The sequence below is a fragment of the Symphodus melops genome (assembly GCF_947650265.1).
Source record: "Symphodus melops genome assembly, chromosome: 15".
Taxonomy (NCBI): Eukaryota; Metazoa; Chordata; class Actinopteri; order Labriformes; family Labridae; genus Symphodus; species Symphodus melops.
Window position 1 is genome coordinate 24,078,181 of NC_136705.1, and position 18,169 is coordinate 24,096,349.

At 45.3% G+C, this 18,169-nt stretch overlaps 2 protein-coding genes across 3 annotated transcripts; one reads left to right on the forward strand and one right to left on the reverse strand.

The window, feature by feature from the left end:
* The first annotated feature begins 5,815 nt into the window (after positions 1–5,815).
* On the forward strand, positions 5,816–9,084 carry LOC306836474 (uncharacterized protein). Of its 2 annotated transcripts, XM_079363567.1 has the most exons (5): positions 5,816–6,701; positions 6,786–6,953; positions 7,144–7,316; positions 7,393–7,510; positions 7,586–9,084. In XM_079363567.1, exons 1-5 carry the CDS (start codon positions 5,826–5,828, stop codon positions 7,793–7,795), a joined length of 1,545 nt encoding a protein of 514 aa, XP_079219693.1. In that variant the 5' UTR covers positions 5,816–5,825; the 3' UTR covers positions 7,796–9,084. The 2 variants fall into 2 exon arrangements, with proteins under 2 accessions (XP_079219693.1, XP_079219692.1); XM_079363566.1 differs by having other exon boundaries at positions 7,393–9,084.
* zc3h6 (zinc finger CCCH-type containing 6) lies at positions 8,555–17,975 on the reverse strand. Its single transcript, XM_079363564.1, has 12 exons — positions 17,356–17,975; positions 15,070–15,301; positions 14,873–14,995; positions 14,550–14,787; positions 14,293–14,435; positions 13,896–14,024; positions 13,560–13,676; positions 13,356–13,463; positions 13,018–13,250; positions 12,550–12,941; positions 12,284–12,475; positions 8,555–12,092 (listed from the first exon to the last, which is right to left on the reverse strand). Exons 1-12 carry the CDS (start codon positions 17,439–17,441, stop codon positions 10,591–10,593), a joined length of 3,495 nt encoding a protein of 1,164 aa, XP_079219690.1. The 5' UTR covers positions 17,442–17,975; the 3' UTR covers positions 8,555–10,590.
* Between the last annotated feature and the right edge of the window lie 194 nt (positions 17,976–18,169).

The following is an 18,169-nucleotide window of genomic DNA, read 5'->3' on the forward strand; positions in this document are numbered from 1 at the left end:
TTTTCCTGGTTGACCCTCACTGACAAACTTTGGTTTTGACAACAGCGATGCTCAGCAGGCCAATGAGAGTGATTGCTGTCAGATGGGGCCCCCTGAGGGAATTTTTTCCCACTGTCGTTGCAGAATTTGTACATTTTCAGTCACTGCTTTGGTTCAAGATTGTAAGCACTTGTGGGGGCCCCTTCTAGTCTGGGGCCCCAAGCTGTTGCCTGCCTTGCCTGTTGACAAGCAGCGCCTCTGTTCAGATAAAACATTTTATAAAGCTGGCATTGATCCGTGTGTTTGGTCAGGTGACCTCAGTTGCTATGACACACTGAAGTCAAGCACCTGCTCTTGGAGTCCATTAATTATTCATGCACCTCCCTCACCGAGTAAAGCAGGTAGAAACTCCATCACAGCAGAGCTGCTCTGTGTCTCTTGACCAGCGGACTCACTCTGCTCACCATGGCTTCTTCTCTGGATCATGGGCTGATCAGGACTGCAGCAGTCGAGCGGGTCACTGCTCCGATGGCGAGTCATCTTTGCTACCTGGTGCTGCTGTGTGACAGTGCAGAGGACTCTGAACACTTCAGCCAGCTGGAGGGGGCGGCTCAGGCTGTGGCTAAAGCCACGGAGAACATGGCAGCAGTGACCTCCAGGTATGTCCAGGAAAACTCGCAAGAATATGGGGAGACCGGGTTAAAAGTTTAACACATTGAAATCCAGCCAGGACTGATGGAAATGTGTGGACTCCCAAGAAGGACCTCCTAGCTCTATTGATTACTGCATATACATATGTGGGTAGACTCTCACAGCTCTTACATCATATTCATTTATGCATTGTTATGGTCAACGAGGTTCTGTTTTTGCTCAAACTCAGTGAGGCGGCTGTGGTTCAGTTAGTAGGGCTGTTCGCCTCTCCATCGGAAGGTCGGGGGTTTCTATCCCCAGCTCCTGCAGCAACATGTGTCCTTTGGCAAGACACTTCAGAATCAGAATTGTTTTTTTTATTGCCAAGTACATTTACATAAACGAGGAATTTGTGGTGATGTATTGGTGCAAAAGAAAAAACAAAGGCTAAAATAACAAGTACTTAAATAAAATATGAGAAGCAATTACCAATAATAGAATCTAAAAAATGTACAACATAAAGAATAATAAAAAAACATAACCACGAATTGCTCCTGCTGCTTCTTTAGTGACGTATGAACGTGACAACAACAATACTGATGTGTAATGAATAATTACGCTCTGAACTTCCAGACATATAAATGAGACGGAGGACGACGTTCTGCTCACGGAGGCGTCGTCCCTCTTGGAGTCGGTCACCGTCTCCGGACAACACGTGCTCCTTGCAGCCCAGAAACTCAGCATCCAGCCCAGTTTAGCCGAGCACAGAGAGGAGCTCATCGCCGCTACGCAAAACGTCTTCTTGGGAGTTGTCAAGGTAAAATATGGGGGGGGGGGGGGGGTTAAGTTGGCCTTAAACATGGTACTTAAAATATACAGCTCAGATTAAGAGGATGCACTTGTGAAAATAATCACTGATTTAAAGCACTGACAGATCCAAATACATTAATCTCAGACGCATCTGCGCTTTATTATCTCCAAAGCTTTCCTTGATACGACTTAAGGCAGCAAGAGGCCAGAATGATTTACATTTTACATCCAAATAATCTCAGCTAGTTGTAAACACCTGCACCCAGATTTAAGCTACTTTATGAATTTCCTACCTACTTACTCATATCCCGAATTTCCCCATTGGGGATCAATAAAGTTATATTATCTGTTGTGTTAGACTAAAAAGTAACTAAAAAGGAATTAGATCAGCCACAACTTGTAAAATGGAAAAAAGGGCACAAAAGTTGATTTAAAAAAAAAATCATAAATGGTTTTATTGAAAAGCTGAAACATCACGTTTCTAATTCTCATTCAGAAAGAAAACAGAAAGCCACCTGATGGTGTACAAACGGCTGCTAGCTCAGCAGACTCTTATTTTTGTTCATATTTCACATTTACTCAGTCTCAGGGTTCAGTTAAAACTTTCCATTACAAATCAGTTCATTGGTAGAGAACATTAATATGAGCCAAATAAACGGAAAAATATAAGTTCACTTTTATTTTGCTGTGATTGCTTATGAAAATAAATCTTTTTGTGTGAAGACAGGACGCCAGGCTATTTTGCAATCTCATCGTAAATCTTGGACAATGATGGGAAACCGAGCTTTAAGGTCACTGCCCGTTCTGTTTGGGAAACTATTGTTCTCAAAAAATTCTGAAATTGCACAAAACGCCGTGTCATGGATCGATTCCCATGGAGCTAGTGCTGCATTCCCGAGCTCTTCGGGAGGTCCAAGTTTCCGGGTTGGGAAGTCGTTCTTCCAGCCTCAGTGTGTTCGCGTGATGCTACGATGAAGATGTGTGAAAATGTCTCTGTTACAAGTGATATTTGAGAAAAAAAGTTGATAGTGCAATAGTGAATTAATAAAAAGTATGTTGACATCAACAAAACAGATTTTGCCCCCAGGTGTTGACGATACTGACGTCAAGTCAGACACTTGTTCTTTTCTGAGTTTGCGTTGAGCTTACATGAGCAGGTGTTCAAGTGCATTTTACAACTTGGAAACTTGTTTTTCCGATGTGTCTGACATCGCATGAACACACCACAAGTAACAGGTTTCCTGACTCATTGGAAGCTACTTGACTGCACCTGTATTGTTCTCCCTCACCTGATGGCTGATGACGCTCAGCTGGGCTGGGAGGCTGTGTAAGGGGTTGGAGTTGGTTAGGTGTATACAGAGTACAGCAGTGGTTGCCCATAAATGTCAAAAAGCTAAAGAAAAGCTAGTATAATTTATAATGTTTTACATCTCAGTGCAGCAAAGTAGAGCAAGATAGTGAAGCCAGAATTCTGTCATGAAGGAAGAGCTTCAGAGAATATAGCGCCATCAACCGTATGACAAACTAACAATGACAATGCCAACAATTAGCAGCTAAAATGTTTTCCACGTTCTCTTAGTTTCATGTACTATAGTTGCTTATCTTGACTATTTTTGTGAGAAGAAAGTGTAAAAGGATCATAATCTTTGCCCGCCTTTAGCGCTACTAGAATGACAACGCTAACATGAGTATGCTGCAGCTGTGATTCTGGGGTCTGTTTGGGTCCTTGACAGACTTTTTGTCCCCATTTTTATTCCAGGCACACATTCAAGGCCAACTAAAAGAACTCTGCAACCCACTATTGGGACGCAGTGGTCTTAGGAAATCATTCTTTAGGGAGCATGCATGGTTCCACCTCATTTCATGGCTGTATTTGTTCTGTTAAAAGTTCCACAAAAGAGCAAATTGGTGGACTGACCAACCCTACTTTGTTTGCATATTGCTAGCATGCCTATTCTATGAAACAAGTAACCAAATCTGTCTCTCACTCTTAGGTCCTGTTACTGGACGATGATGCTAAAGTAAGGAGAGTTGTTGCTGCTGCTGATGAAGTTCTGGAGTCCCTCTCCCAGCTCGGCTCCTCCTCAGACATCCGGTCTCTGCTGAAGTCTTTTCAGGTGTTCTCTGAGGCTCTGCTTCTCCTCAACAGTCTGACAGTGGAGAGAGCCGATTCGCTACAGGACCCGAGACAAGCCAAACAGCTTTTTGATTCCCTGGAGACCCTGAGGAGATGCCTCTCCATGCTGCACACGGCCATGTGCACAACCATCAAACACCCCACCAGCGAGCAGGCACAGGAAGCAAAGCGGTACATTTTGGACAAGGTGCAGAGCACAGTGAACAACATGATCGTAACCCTGAAAAGTGAATGCCACAGTGGATCACTTGGTCCTTGTGGGTACTACATAGGCAGGAGGAACAGTCTGCTGCAAGTACTGACTGGTTCTTCCATTTCATGCATCCGAGCCAGTGGCTTTGACAGCTTGATGAGAGATCTCGTGTTTCACTGTATGGTTGTTGCAAACTCTTCTCGTTGTGAGTTTCAGCAAAGAGTTGTGAGTAATTGTCGTCACATCTTGCAGTTCTATTCCGACTTACAAAATATTGTCAAGTCCTCGGATGATTCTGAGCAGAGCTTTAAGAAGACTTGCACGCTTTTGGTGCGGCAAATACAAATGCTCGACAAAGCTTTGATGACAACTGTTCCATATCAAGTCTTGGACACGTTTCTCGTTGCGTCGTCCACAGTTGAGGAACTCTTAAAGGTGACGAATGAGATCCTAGTTGCAGAGTCATCGACAAATCTGGATCTGAACTTTTTACAGCCTCTTGTTGAGGATTTCATATCTTCCACGGATAGAATAATCCAGGTGGCAAGTTTTATCTCATCTGTGGCAGACGATGCAAAGAGTTGGGAGAATGTGGAGAACTCGCGAGTTTTCCTTACAAGACTCAGAGCTCGAATTGCGCCTCTATCCCTGGAGCTGGCGGATAATTCAGTGCAGACTGTTCAAAAGCTTCACGAGGCGTGTCAACATTGGGAAGAGGAGACAGGCCAACTTCAGGATGCTCTAAGTGACGTTGTTGATGTGAGGGAGTTCACCAGTGTCGCCATTGATGAGATGGTCAGGGATCGGCATGGATGTGACTCAGCGTATAGAGAGCAGAGCTATGAAATGTTTAACGAACACGCAAGGAATCTCATGTGTCACATAAAGATGGTGATTCAGGCAGTGAGGAGGCACTTGGAGAGGAGCAATGACCCCATCTACAGGAATGGCCTCTTAGTCCTGTTAAAACAGGTTCAGTCGTCTCAAACCAAAGCAGGTGAATCAGTAAGGGACATGCTTGTAGGTTCCAGTCTAAATGTAAAGGTTTATAGCACCTTTTCAGATAATGTGTCCACTACGATTCAGCACTTCAAAGTGCTCAGAAATGGACTGGACGGACAACAACATCCACATCTCCTGAGTCCTCTGAGAGAGGGGGCACGTCAGCCTGAGATCCCACAGTCCTGCTCTCCGCTTACAGTCAGCAACGATTTGAATCTGGTTCACGTGAGAACAGGCACAGGTTCTCCTGTTTTGGAGGTTATGGAGAGGGATTTCCAAGCCGGACACGGGGAAGATCAATCAGATGGGGAAACTGTAGAAGCAGAGCCGCCTCATAAATATGACAGAGATGATTTAAAGATCCCAGCTGTCTCTGCTGAGCGCAGACAGATCCACAAAGCTTATGAATATGACCTTTTGCCTCTCTTGTATGAGGTTGTGACTGTGACTAAAGGGAAAGACGTGACAGCGCTCAACCAGGCCTGCACTGGAGTTCTCGATCTGTCGAACTGCTATGCCCAAGCTGCAAAGGAAGCCTTGGCGGTCGTTGATGCGGTTGATCGTCAGACACTGGAATGTTTTAGAGCTGAGCTGGTGTCACTGACGCCGCTGCTCGTCCAGGCGGCTCAAGAGACGGCGATGAGCTCAGCAATGAGCATGGAGAGCATCTACAAATACAGCATGCAGTTTTCCGACCTCATTAGCAACACCCGAAAGGTTTTACTGCCTGTCACTGGAACCTGGTATCATGCCGTTTTTAATGAGCTGCAGGGAAGTCTGCCAGCGAATGCCCCCACCGCAGCACAGCAGCTGAATGAAGTGGTGGCTTTATGTGCTGACGTGGTCCAGCTCTTGACAGCGTCCGATTTAACATCACAAAGCGATGGTCAAGAAGCAATCAGTGTTTTACACAACAAGCTGAACAAAGTCCAGAACAACACGAGGAACTTGGTCAAGTTTTCCACCTCGATGAAAGCGCAGGTGGATCAATTAGACGGCCTGTGTATCCTCTGGGGCTTGTCCATTCAGATTCTACTTAATTCTCTCGATAACATTCTGGGTACGTCAACCGCGATGAACCACATGAGTCCTCAAAAGCAGCTATCAGTCTTGTCTGAGAACTCACTTCGAATCCAAGAGGCAGCGAGGCTTACTAGCTTGAATTGTAGAAGTGCTTACAAATCCAAACAGTTATCAGGATACCAGGATGAACTAAAAACCCTGACGGAAAACTATCTTAAAGCTTCGGAAGATCTTGACATGCTGCCAAATGTGACGCAACTTGCAACATCAGAGTTCTTACAACGAGATCTTTTGATCAAAATCAGAGTGCTTTCTGTCCATTTGAGCAAAGCCAATAAGGAGTACGACTCTGCGCTTCAGAATATTGCCGGTATTGCGTGTTTTGCTGCTGAGCACTTTAGGGAGAACAACACAGAAGAAGCAGAGCAAAAATTTGAAAACGCAGCCCAAAGTCTTTTTGAAAATGTGAAACTTGCGACTAAAAAAGTCGAAGACTGCCTAAACTACGTACGCGACCCACACGCCCGTTCTAACCTGAGGTCCATCAACGACCACCTCTCCTTCCAGATCTCAGATGTCATCAGCAGAGCGAGACTCATAGTAGAGACTCACTACATATGTGATACACTCAGTCTGGATGTGCAGATACAGTGTTGGTCCGCCAAAGCTCACTACGTGGCAGAGGAGATCAGGAAGCAAGATGGAGTTCACCAAGAGGCAAAGGAGTACATCAAGGCCGGACTACAGGGCAGAACACCTGAGGACATCAAAGATGGCTCGGCTACAACATCATCTAAGGTCAAATTCCCGTCTGACATGGCAATGTGTTACCCCCAGAAAGGAAATATTGAAAGTTCAGATGCTGCAGAACCAAAGACAAACCTCAAAGCTGTGGTCAAACATGCACCCCAAAATTTGGGAAAAGATGTATGTATCTGATGACCTGCAAGAATTTACAGCTCAGCAACCCCTTCAGGACGTCTTAATCATGTCTCCCACTTTTCTCTGCAGGATGGTGCATACAAAGAAGCTTCCTCACTCACATACACCTCCCTTTTTCTGAAGCAAGAAAGTGACTGCTGGGATCCCAAGGACAACCGGATTGTCCAAGTGACCAGGAAGATGGCTGACACGATATGCTACATGACTCAATACCTTAAGAAGAGAGGCCCAATACTGGTAATGACCACCAGAGGGCCCTTTGATGACCAAATCGTTGTCTCACTTGAGGGGTAGCATCCTTCAAAGGACCCAGCCTTCATAAAGGGGACTTAGAAAGTGACAGCCTTTGAAATTTATCTGGGATGTAATCTGTCATTCTCGATACTTGAAGGTACATTTACCCTCAAGTGCTCCCTTTATTTTTCAGAGTAAAGAGGCATTCGTTACTGCGGCCAAAGATGTGATCTCAAACTGCCAATCAGTGACTCAGTTTATCAGCGTTATTGCCAATCACTGCCTGGATCAACAGTGCACCGTTGAACTCTCTGTGATAGTTGAGCAGATTCTCACCATCACCAACCAGCTCAGCATCATCTCCAGGTCAGAGAATTCCAGTCTCAAGTACCACGCTGGTAAACAAGAGATTTGTATATATAAATATATTTCTTTTCCTCAGTGTCAATGCTGTAACACCAGGCTGCAAATCTTCCGATGAGATCCTGGTAAAGAACGCACAAAATCTCCTCCAGACGGTCCTGCGAGGAGTCCACGCTGCAGAGACAGCCTGCATCACAGTACGTCTTACAGTCCTTAGACATTTGGAACAGTTAACGCCGTGTTATCAAACTTACACGTTTGTTTTATTCCAGGGTTTGAAGCAGCCCGAGCCAAACTCAGACGGCGCTGAGGCTACAGCTCTCTGTTTCCAGTGGAGGAGGAAGCTGGAGATCCATCGAGCACTGCAGACGTCCTCAGAGACTGATGATCTGGGTCTGAGGAAGACCTCATCTCACCCTGTAGCACCCAGTCTTGCTCCATCAGTTAGTGTGACGAATAGCCCTTCAAAGTTCAAGAAATAATTTAATCCAACATATTTGTTTTATTCTATTTGATGCAATGAAGATTCAAAGCTTTGAATCTTTTATTTTCAATGACAATACACTCTGACTCATATCACAATACTGGATGATTACCAAAACCATTTTATGACCTCCCCCCGAAACATTTTTACAAATGCAATTTATCAATTTATGAATAAAAATGATTCCCTTTATCGAAAGTATCTGACAGTAAAAATGCAGAAATATCCCTTTTCATTTTCTTTATAAATATAATAGTTTTTAATTTTAAAGGCAAGTGTAGTTATTTAAAACTGAATATTTTATCAGCATATAAAGCAACATTGATTAGCGCTGTTGCTTCTCTTGCAGATATCGAGAAGAAAAGCAAAAGCAGGGCTCGCCATCTGCTGGTTAAAAAGAGGACTGCAATAAATGTTTTTGTTTAATTGATTTAAATTGTGCATATTTTTAAAGCTATTTAATTATATTGTTGGATTACTTCACATTTTTTCTATCGAGGAGGAGATTTGTTCCAAGATTCACACCTGCGGGTAATTTTGAGTCATGCATGCACGGGGAGAACATGCAAATTCCACACACAGAGGCTCCTGTCGGTCCGGGATTCAAACCAGGAACCTCCTCGCCGTGAGGCAACAGCGCTAACCACTGCAGCAGCAAGTAAAAATGTAACGAGTGATTTAGAAACAGATAAACCTTGGGTGTTCGTTTATTTGAGCTATCAATGACAAAATCACTGAAGCATGACGGGCACGTGTGTCGTTAAAATGTAATACAAGTTTTATAACAACGATAATCACGTCACGGACAGGAAAAACAAATCAAACGTTATATATTAAAACACTCTGTACAGGTGATACAAAATATGAATTTACAGTGGGAATTTTCAGAACAATAAAAAAAGTACATACAGATAGTTTAGGAGATAGCTTAGTTTCAGTAACATGACGATAAACTGTCAAATACATCCCGCCTATCGTGACGTTAACCAATTTAATGTATTTACAGTCAAATGCAACAAAATTCAACATTAAAATAAACCTTAGGTCATATATGTGACAGATATATCTGCAATGAAACCAAGAGAAGATTTAATCTTTCTGTAAAGAACACCATTTTTTTTCCTTTGTTTTTATACTGTGCTGGTAAAACCAGTAAAATACATTTTACTCGCAATTTACAAGCGTTGAAGTAGTGACTGTTTTGACACGCATGGCGGTCTCAGATTACAAAAAAAACTGAATTAATGCACTCCATTAGATCGGTTTCACTGGTAGATGAGCGCGCCCCCCCAAAAAAAAAAAAAAAAAAAAAAAAGCCTTCAGCCAGAACGCTATATCCTTAAACATTAAGCCCACTCAAACAGAACCAACACTGTAAACAACACTGTAAACAAACAAAATGGAACATTTGATGTTTCCAAATCAAAAATATCTTCTCAGGTTGAAACCGTTTCTGCAAGCCGTCTTAAATTCAAGAGCTTCTATTCAAGGATCCTGCTAAAGGAAATAGAAAGTGATCACTCGTTTTTTCAGCAGAGATTCTAAAAATACTTCTATCAGAGGTCGACACACTGTTCATGACATAGGCCCCCTCAAAATCCAAAATCTATGATTGGCCATTAGCCAAATCTGAGGCAGGAATTTAGATGAAATCAACTTTTCTGGCTGCTTCTAACGAGCTCATGGGAGTTTCCAAAAAGTGCTTTTCCTTTCGTGATAATGTCGTACAAAACGTTGTTCGTACTTTCAGTTGTAAGTGAAGACTTTGAATTTTGTTTTCCATAAAAATGTCCTTAAAAATCCTCGTGCACATCGTCTAACTTGGTGTAGATTAATTTACCAATAATTAGATTTTCCAAGTTAGACAGCATGCGAGAGGTTGCACACACTTTGAGTATTTTAAATAGTGACTTTGCATATTTTTGGTTTTCAGTTCCTTCAAGAATCAAGCCAATAAGATTTGTATGTTGTAAAATTTGGTTAATTGTAAACACAAATCATTGGACAGGATAGAAATGTTAAACAAAGCTCATGCCACCCCTGCAAAAGTCAGTGGGCCAACCCAGTCAAAAACAAGTCTGGACACGCCCCTGAGTCATTATCACATGTTGAACTAAAGAAACATGAAGAGGGTGACAGTGACCTCAGGAAGCAGAGAAGAAAAACCTGCTGACATGTTTCAGTTTAATTCCATCTGAGCCGATCTGTGAGTAGACCTTTTTCCCCCTCCACCTGTTTGCCTTTTTCTTGGATGTGATAACAAACGTATATTTGGATATGTTGTGAAAAATACTAAAATGTTCTAGAAAACATTTGTTGACCTTCTGTGAAAATTCCCCCTGTCGTAAAAAGTGATCAGAAACATGCAGCTCTAAAAAATAAGTGCCTTTAAATAAATAAGAAAATACAAAAAGATCAAAGTCACTCCTGCTTCGTCGGTTCATTCGCCTCGTCGTCTCTCTTAAAAAAAAAGAAAAGATAAAGAGTGAAAACTAGAGGATAAAATGGATCTACTCCACAGGCCGAGATCAAGAGTTCAGTCAACATAAAGCTGAGTCCTTAGTGAAAACGTTCATTTGTTTCTGATTGTTCAGAACACACAACAAAACACACAATGATAAAAGACCTGAACATACACACCTTCAAAACACGCTAATATGATGTCAATGTTTTACACTCACTTATCATCTCCGCACTAACTGAATGTGTGCTGCACGATATAACAGGATTCTATACAGGAGCTTTTTTTTTTTTCATACAGAAATAAATATGTCATATAAAGATTAAAAGTGTTCACTGGCAGAAAGGGGAGGCAGTGGGGTCAAAGGTCTTGAACACGTCTTTGAGAGTTCGGTCGTCCTCTTCGTCCTCTGGATTGCCTTGTTTGGCTTCCTCCTCCTCTTCCTCCTCCTCCACCTCCTTCTTCTTCCTCTCCTCCGCCGCCTCCTCCACTGCTGCAGAGCCTTGTCCTGCTTGTTTGGCCTGCCTGGGGTCGGTGTACTGGGGTCGGATCAGCCCGGCCAGCGCTTGGACTGGCAGGTTATGAACTGCAGGGGGTTTGACGGGCGAGGCCGGGGCCGGTGTAGGGGAGCTGGAGGGACGAGGCTGATCTGAGGCGGCGGCGGCGGCGTCTGTGCTTTTGGCGTCTTCCAAAGAGTCGCTTCTTTGTATCGGCGAGAGAGACTGTGGCGGGTTCTGGTCTTTCTTTTCTGGAAGTTTCAGAATCCCCTGTTTTTTCGGAGGCTCTGCTTGCTCCTTCTGCTGCTCGCTTTGATTACGAGGATCGTACAGACTGATCCCCCCGAGGATGGTCGTGGGACTCTCCAGCCCGCCACCGGAGGACGCAAGACGAGGGGCGTACGGGGGCAGCTTCTCCGGCTCTTGTTTGGCTCGAGCAGCGTGAGTTGAGGAGCTAGCATTGGCCTTTTGTAGCCTTGGGTCAACAGCTCCTCCTCCTCCCCCTGTGCTAGGCTCTTTCTGACCAAGCAGCTTGGAGTCCAGACTCCCCGTGCGCTTAAGTCTGGGGTCTAAAATCTTCTGCTGACGTGGATCTGCAGGTCTTTCAGTGGGTGATCTGGACTCTAGAGATCCAGAGGATAATCGACTCATACGTTCCTTCAAACGTGCAGCTGCCAGCCTGGGGTCGGTGGGCGGGGGGCTGGAGACTGGAGGATGATCGGGCAGGCTTGTTCGGTTCATCTGAGCGTCTGCGATCAGCGGAGGAAGAGGTAGGTTGATGGAGTGTTCCTGTTTGGGCACCAAGGAGGGGATGAGATCTTCAGGGGCCCATACAACCGCCTGAGCGAAGGCCGGCCGCTGTAAGAGGATGTCCACACGGATGTGGCTGAACTGCTTCAACTGGCACCGAGGGTCCCGCAGCACCACGTTGGGGCCGGCATCAAGAGGGATGAGAACAGCTTTTTCCCTCAGCTCCCGCTCACCCTCCTCATCCTCGTCTCCCGCAGAACGCTTCTTAGGAACCGGCTGACGGTAAGAACTCGGCTCCATCTGTCTCATCTTCCTGGGGTCTCTGGAGAGCCGAGGGTCTGCAGCTCCGTCCGACTCCTTTTTCATTTCTGGGGGGCGCTGTCGTGGGTCTGTCTTCATTCGGGGGTCACTCGGAGGACCCCTCTCCTTCACAGTCCGAGGGTCGCCGAGTGCTGGAGCCAGCGGGGCGGCTTGGGGGGGCTTGGACTGAGACTGGTGCATCTCATTCTGCTTCTTGAGAGATTTAAGGATGGAAGAAACGCAGCTCCCATCTTCATCGTCGCTGGAGTACCAGTTTGTCGTTTCATCTGGAAAGACAGATGACAGTAAACTCGATGCAACCAAAGCAGACACTGACTTCAACCTTGTACTGTCCCGTCGGCTTCAACCAACAGAGTTGAACCGGCCCACTCATCGAACTGAATGACCCTGATGAAGGCAGATCTATCGTCCAGAACACCTAACAATAGGATGTGTTGAAAATGATCATGACCCCCACCTCTGCTTGCACTGTTATCCTCCTGGCCCTCTGCTCTCAGTGTTTCTGCCCCCTGTGGATTCAGCTCTGGCTGCTGCTGCTGCTGCGTCAGGTGTAAAAAGATGGCTTTCTGTACTGCAGGTGGTAAAGACTGCAACTGGGACTCTGCGCCCATCTGCTGCTGGAGGTTCTGCATGAAGGCCATTGCCGGGTCTGAAGTATTGAAAACAGTATTAAACATCCACTCATTATTTAGAAGTCATAAAGCATGTAAGTGTGGCTCTCACCTCCTTGTTGACCCATCGCCTGGTTTTGGAGAAAGCTTCCAAAGATGTCTGCCGGGTTCTGCCCCATGGATGGAAAAGGGAAGAGACTTTGCAGCATCTGCAGATCTGGAGGAGGGAACGGAGGCATCTGCATGTTCGGCCTGAAGGGTGGGGGCGGACCAGGGGGGAGGATCGGGGGCGGCATCGGAAACCCGTGTGGTGGGGGCGGTCCTGGAGGGCTCTGGGGCATGACGGCTCCTGTGGGGTGACCCATGGGACCGGGTGACCCAGGGGGAGGAACAGACGAGGCAAAGGAGCCTGAAGGCACAGTACCTGCACTCTGGGTTTCCTCTGAGCCTCCACTAAACTCCTCGTTGCCTTCTTCGCCTTCATTCTGGGAGTAGTTGGATCCGCTGGAAATTAACATGCGCCGTTAGAATGAGATCCAAAAACTTTTCAAAGTTTGATTCGAGACAGATTTCCGGTTACCTCAGAGCAATCTTCTGTGCCAGGTCTACAGTTGGTTGAACTTTAATTTCAAACAGAGAGGGGATCTTCTTCCCCGCCTGGCCTGAGGCTCCGTCTGTGGGACTGCTCTGACCGGGGGTCGGCAGCAAACCCACCCCAGGAGGAGGCTTGGGAAGCGGGGCGATGCCCTGCTTTCTCAGATCCTCCAGCTCCAACTCGTCCTCCCGCGCGTTCTCCTCCTCGGTGTTAATGATCTGATTGATGAGACAGAAAGCATGATGGGACAGATGACCTTTGACCCAACATCTCCTGGTCAACGGGACAAGGAGATGTCCTCATCTTTCCGTTTTCTGTCTTACCTTATCAAGCAACTCTTTGGTGACATCATTCAGAGCCGAGTGGGAGAATTTGCAGTTGTCTCCTTGGTAACATTTGGCTCCGGTATGAAAGAACTTGCACGGGTATTCATGTTCAGTCACAGGTTAAGGAAAAGACTCATCAGGCTCTTCATCACACAACACACTGAGAATGTGAATGAAAGCAGTCGCTTGTCGGTTAAGGATATTGTGCATGTAGATGCAGTTGTCGCCTTTGCTGCAGTAACCTTGGAGGTAAAATTTACATAGCTCCTTTTTCTTGTCTGGTATGACGAGCTCGTGTTCAAACTTGCACTGCTCGCCCTGGATGAAGAAAAAAACATGATCAGGTAGGAAGTGGTTCATCAGTCTGAGTGATTAATTTTCATCCTCGATAGCCGATCTCTGACTCTGTCCACCGTCTCTGGTACTCTTATTTTCTGATCTTTGGCTCCTTGTCTCTCTCTCTCTCCCTGAGTTCTGACTTCAACATTAAGAAATAAAAAAAAAAACACAAACAAAACACCGCCCGTGTGACTTTACCTTGATGCATCGGCCCTCCAGGAAATATTTGCAGATGTACCTCCCGTTGTGTTCCACTGTGTGCTGGTTGATGAACTCCTTGCTCATGATTGGTCGCTTCTTCTGGAAGCCGCAAGAATTTTTTCCCTCCTGTGAGACAAAAAGAGATTTAACTACAAATTCATACATCAACAGAAAGCTAAACATTTGTTTTCATCAGCGGGAGGCAGCACAGAGAATCACTCCCGTGATTCTAAATCATCTTTTGTTATTGTTTTGATTGAGAGCCCCCTGGTGGTGGGTTTTTACATACCGGGCCTTTAAAGTATGAAGGTGGTTACAGTTCAGTATGTCTGACTGAACTTCTAATACAACATGTTTCTGAGACATTTGGCTGACTCCTCAGAGGAGAACGTACCGGAGGCATGTCGTCCATGCCCTGGTCTCCTCCCCGACCTCGGCCCCGTCCTCCCCAGGGTTTCCCCTTCAGCTTCTTGTTCTTGTTGAGCATCCCCCGTCCTCTTCCTGGTCCGCTCCCTCTGCCCCGCCCCCTCTGCCCGACTGAAAACGACATGTCAGAAGAATCTTCACTCCCTGATCGTCGTTGTTGACTCAGAATCTTAATCACCCACCAAACATCTGGATAATTCACTGTGGTGTTTGAAGTGCTCTTACACTGCTGCTGTTTCATCCCCCTCATGTTTCCTCTCTTCATCTGCTCTCTGCCGTGGCGTCCTTTTCCCTGATTCTGGGAATCTTTCGACATCTGATACTCCGACATGTCGTCCTCGTACTCTTCCTCCTCTTCGTCGTAGTCGTACTTGTCGTCACTGTAGTCGCTGTATTTGTCAAAATCGCTGCCTTTGTGCGGCGGCGGCGACTTGGCATGTCCTCCCTTTGAATCCCGGCCGTGCTGTAAGGTCAGAGGTCAGAGAGAGAGTTAGCACACAGGGTTGTTTGAGGACGTTTAAAGAGGTCAACTTGAACACGGAGCAGACCTGAGAGGACTGGCCGTCGGACTCGCGGTTCGATCCCTGACTCTTCCGGGTTTTGGGCCTTTCTTGTCGGTCGTAGTCGGAGTCGTAGCTGTCGGAGCTGGAGCTGCTGGAGGGGGAGTGGTGCTGAGAAAGCAGATTTTTAATTATTTAACATTAACGTCTTCACTCAATCACAAACACAACGACTGATATCTTACTTTCTGTCTGTCACGCCGCCTCCTCTTCGACCTCCTCTTCTCTCTGGTCTTTTTGTAGCGTTTCCTCGAGTGCCTGTGCGTCTTCTCTTCTTTCTCTTTGCTCTTCTCTTTTTCCTTCTCCTTGTCTTTGTCTTTGTCTTTGTCCTCATTCACCTCGGGAGCCTCTTTGTTTTCCTCTTCAATCCCGATCCCCTCGTCGTCGATTTCTCCATCTTCCAGTTCGCCATCCTCCCTAAAAAAGAAGAAGAGCGAGTACGTGAGCACAAGGATTTAAAACAAACCACTTACTAAGATTCAAACCCTCCAGAACAAATGATCCACCATCACTTCTTGTTAAACTGAAGGAGATAAAACTAAACTACATTAAAGTGTAACCCAAGGCGTAGCGGCTAACTATTTAGCCTCTCGGTAGAATAAATATCATTTCCTCAAAAACGGTTATTCAACGTCAGTCTGGAGGAGTCAAGAGATGATTTCTCTGGACTCTGACCTAAATGTTGCTGAGCCTGAAATGAACATGACAAACGGTGAACTGTTGCTGCAAGCTGAATTAGCATCATTTTTGAAGTTGATGTCATTTACATATCAGATATCGGACTGATTGTGCAGATCCATCTCACTGATCAAGAACGACAGTCGAGCGCTTTGAAGCGGCTCAGACTGAACTGGAAGAAGTGCCCACAGCTCCTTCTATCTGTAAAGTCAAACTCTTAAAACTTTCAACCTTCTGCTTTGAAGAATTCAAATGTTCATGCACATTTATTTATTTTGTTGATCAGGTTTCCTACAGCCTTTAAACATGACACAAACAACAACAATGGGGCCGTCCTCTTTCAACCTGAAGGTCGTCGGTTTGACCCCCAGCTCCTGCAGCTACGTACCCGAATCAACATTTAGCTAAATGTTACAGTGGCAAGAAAAAACATTTGACAGCTGTAAAAACACTCTTAATATCAATATTTAAAAAATCAATATTTTGTAAAAAAAAACAAAAAACTAAATATTCTTATTTAAACCTGACTATCCTGAAGAAACGCACAACACTTTAACATTTGGGGGGATTTTTTTTTTTTTAAACAAAAAGTGCCCGAGATCTGCTGATCTTAGCTTCTTGAATGGAAGGATGTACAATGTTCTGTCACTTGTAACTCGACTCTGTTTGTCAGACCCGAAGGCCCCACAAGGGACAAAGAGTTGGAAATTAGCTATTAGCTCTCTGGTACTCAAACGACTGCATGCATGGTCCCTGTTAAATAAAGACATTAAATTCAGAGGTTTAGACTCATGAGAAGAACTTCCAAACTTGCCTCCTAAAACTAGAACGATAAATGGACTTGACCTTGTATCGTTCAAAGCGTTTTTACACCAACACATTCTCACACTGATGCTGTGTGAAGTAACTTATCCCATTCAGACGCCGCTGATGAAGAAATTCGGGCTAAGTGTTCTTGCCCAAGGACACATCAGACATGTAGCTGCAGCAGCTGGGGATTGAACCCTCGACAATCGACTCTGCCAACTGAGCCACAGCCGCAACAGAACATAACTACCTCTCTCTCTCTCTCTCTCGAGTTTAAATTCACCTGCAGAAAAGTGAAGATCAACATCAAATGTGGACACGTGAACACTTTCCAACACTGATGAGTCTGGCTATAAAAACATGATGCCTGCATGCACACCTTCAAAAACACTGTCTCCTTCTCCACACCAGCAAACAAACAACTGACCCTCTTTGCTTTCATGGTCAGAGAGAGAGAGAGAGAGAGAGAGAGAGAGAGAGAGAGAGAGAGAGGGAGAGAGAGAGCTGTTAGCACAAGAGACCAAAGGCACCTAAACCCAGCACAGTCACGTAATGTCAACCCTGCATGAACCCCGTCTCTCTTGCAGAGCTCCCGCGCGCCCGCTAGAGGGGAGTACAGAGCACAGGATGGGCGTGGCAATTGCGTCATAGCAATTTGCATAGTCTCCTGCAGCTTACAACAATGAAGCCATGACTCCAGTCCAGTTTGTACAGCGAAACACAAACGACGACAGTCTTTGCACCTTGCATGGAAATGATCGACGGACGTGATGGGTAACCTTAAGTTACTTTGGACAGCGTTATCAATTGCACCAAAGAGCATGCAAAGATCATTTGAGGGGAAAGCAGTGGACTTTGTTTGCAATTGATGATTTAAGAAAATATAAAAAAGAAAAAGAGAGATAACATTAACACAAGCATGTAGACCCACAGCACTTAAACGCACAGATGAGCGTGTTAAGAATTGCATAAGATTGGTACTCGACCTTTCATCCCCTGCAAGCTCAGAGTCTGTCATGTTTTTGTCAAGAACAGGGGCTGGGGGACTGGAAACAAGGCTCACAGAAGCCATTTGGAAAACGGATCTGCCTCCCTTCTCTCCGGTACAAGAGTGAATTAACACAGGAGTCACTCAAGGAGACGGTTGTGTGAGAGATGCTGGAAGATGTTCAGACTGGAAAAAACTCACGGTGTTACATGTCTCGACAGAGACAGTAAACAGACACTCTCCTCTTTCATATCAATGACGTTTTAACCCTGTGAGCGCAGCTTGATACCCCGCTTTGCTATAATGTCCCGGTCGGTTGACAGCTGCCAAGGTGAGATAGAGGAGACCGGAGGGAGAAACAGACAGAAATGTAACCATGCTCGTTGTTTTCAGCATCTTCATGGATTTTCTCAACAGGGACTTCATCTCAAAATGGCTTCTGAGGGTTTTTGCAGCGGCACATTCCTGAAATCATGTATTCCTCCGCGTATTTATATAGTCCTATCGGATCTATCTAACAGGATGGAACGCGTACTCCTCACTGATTGGTTAGAGCGAAACGAGTGACGGTTCTCATTGGTTCAAAAGACACGTCAGTCATTTTCAACATCTGTAGTGCGACGTTGTCTGCGTTTTAATTTACGACTTTGTGTATTACGCGGTAATAACGAGTCGAGTTGTTTCTATTTTAAAAGCGTTAAAAACCAAGTAAATGTATTTCCTCTATTGCCTCACGAATTTCGTATTTATTTATTTCCTTGTTTTAAATGACGCGCGTGCAGTCTTGTGATTGGCCACTAGATGTAGCTCAC

What these genes read in the sequence shown, in the direction of transcription:
- zc3h6 (XM_079363564.1), bottom strand. Translation starts at nt 17,441, where the DNA reads ATGGCTTCTGTGAGCCTTGTTTCCAGTCCCCCAGCCCCTGTTCTTGAC. An exon ending in GGGGATGAAACAGCAGCAGT is followed by an intron (nt 14,436 to 14,549) that starts GTAAGAGCACTT and finishes TGTCGTTTTCAG; the next exon opens with TCGGGCAGAGGGGGCGGGGC. An exon ending in GGATAACAGTGCAAGCAGAG is followed by an intron (nt 12,093 to 12,283) that starts GTGGGGGTCATG and finishes CTGTCTTTCCAG; the next exon opens with ATGAAACGACAAACTGGTAC.
- LOC306836474 (XM_079363566.1), top strand. Translation starts at nt 5,826, where the DNA reads ATGAACCACATGAGTCCTCAAAAGCAGCTATCAGTCTTGTCTGAGAAC. An exon ending in CCCAAAATTTGGGAAAAGAT is followed by an intron (nt 6,702 to 6,785) that starts GTATGTATCTGA and finishes TTTTCTCTGCAG; the next exon opens with GATGGTGCATACAAAGAAGC. An exon ending in CAGCTCAGCATCATCTCCAG is followed by an intron (nt 7,317 to 7,392) that starts GTCAGAGAATTC and finishes TCTTTTCCTCAG; the next exon opens with TGTCAATGCTGTAACACCAG.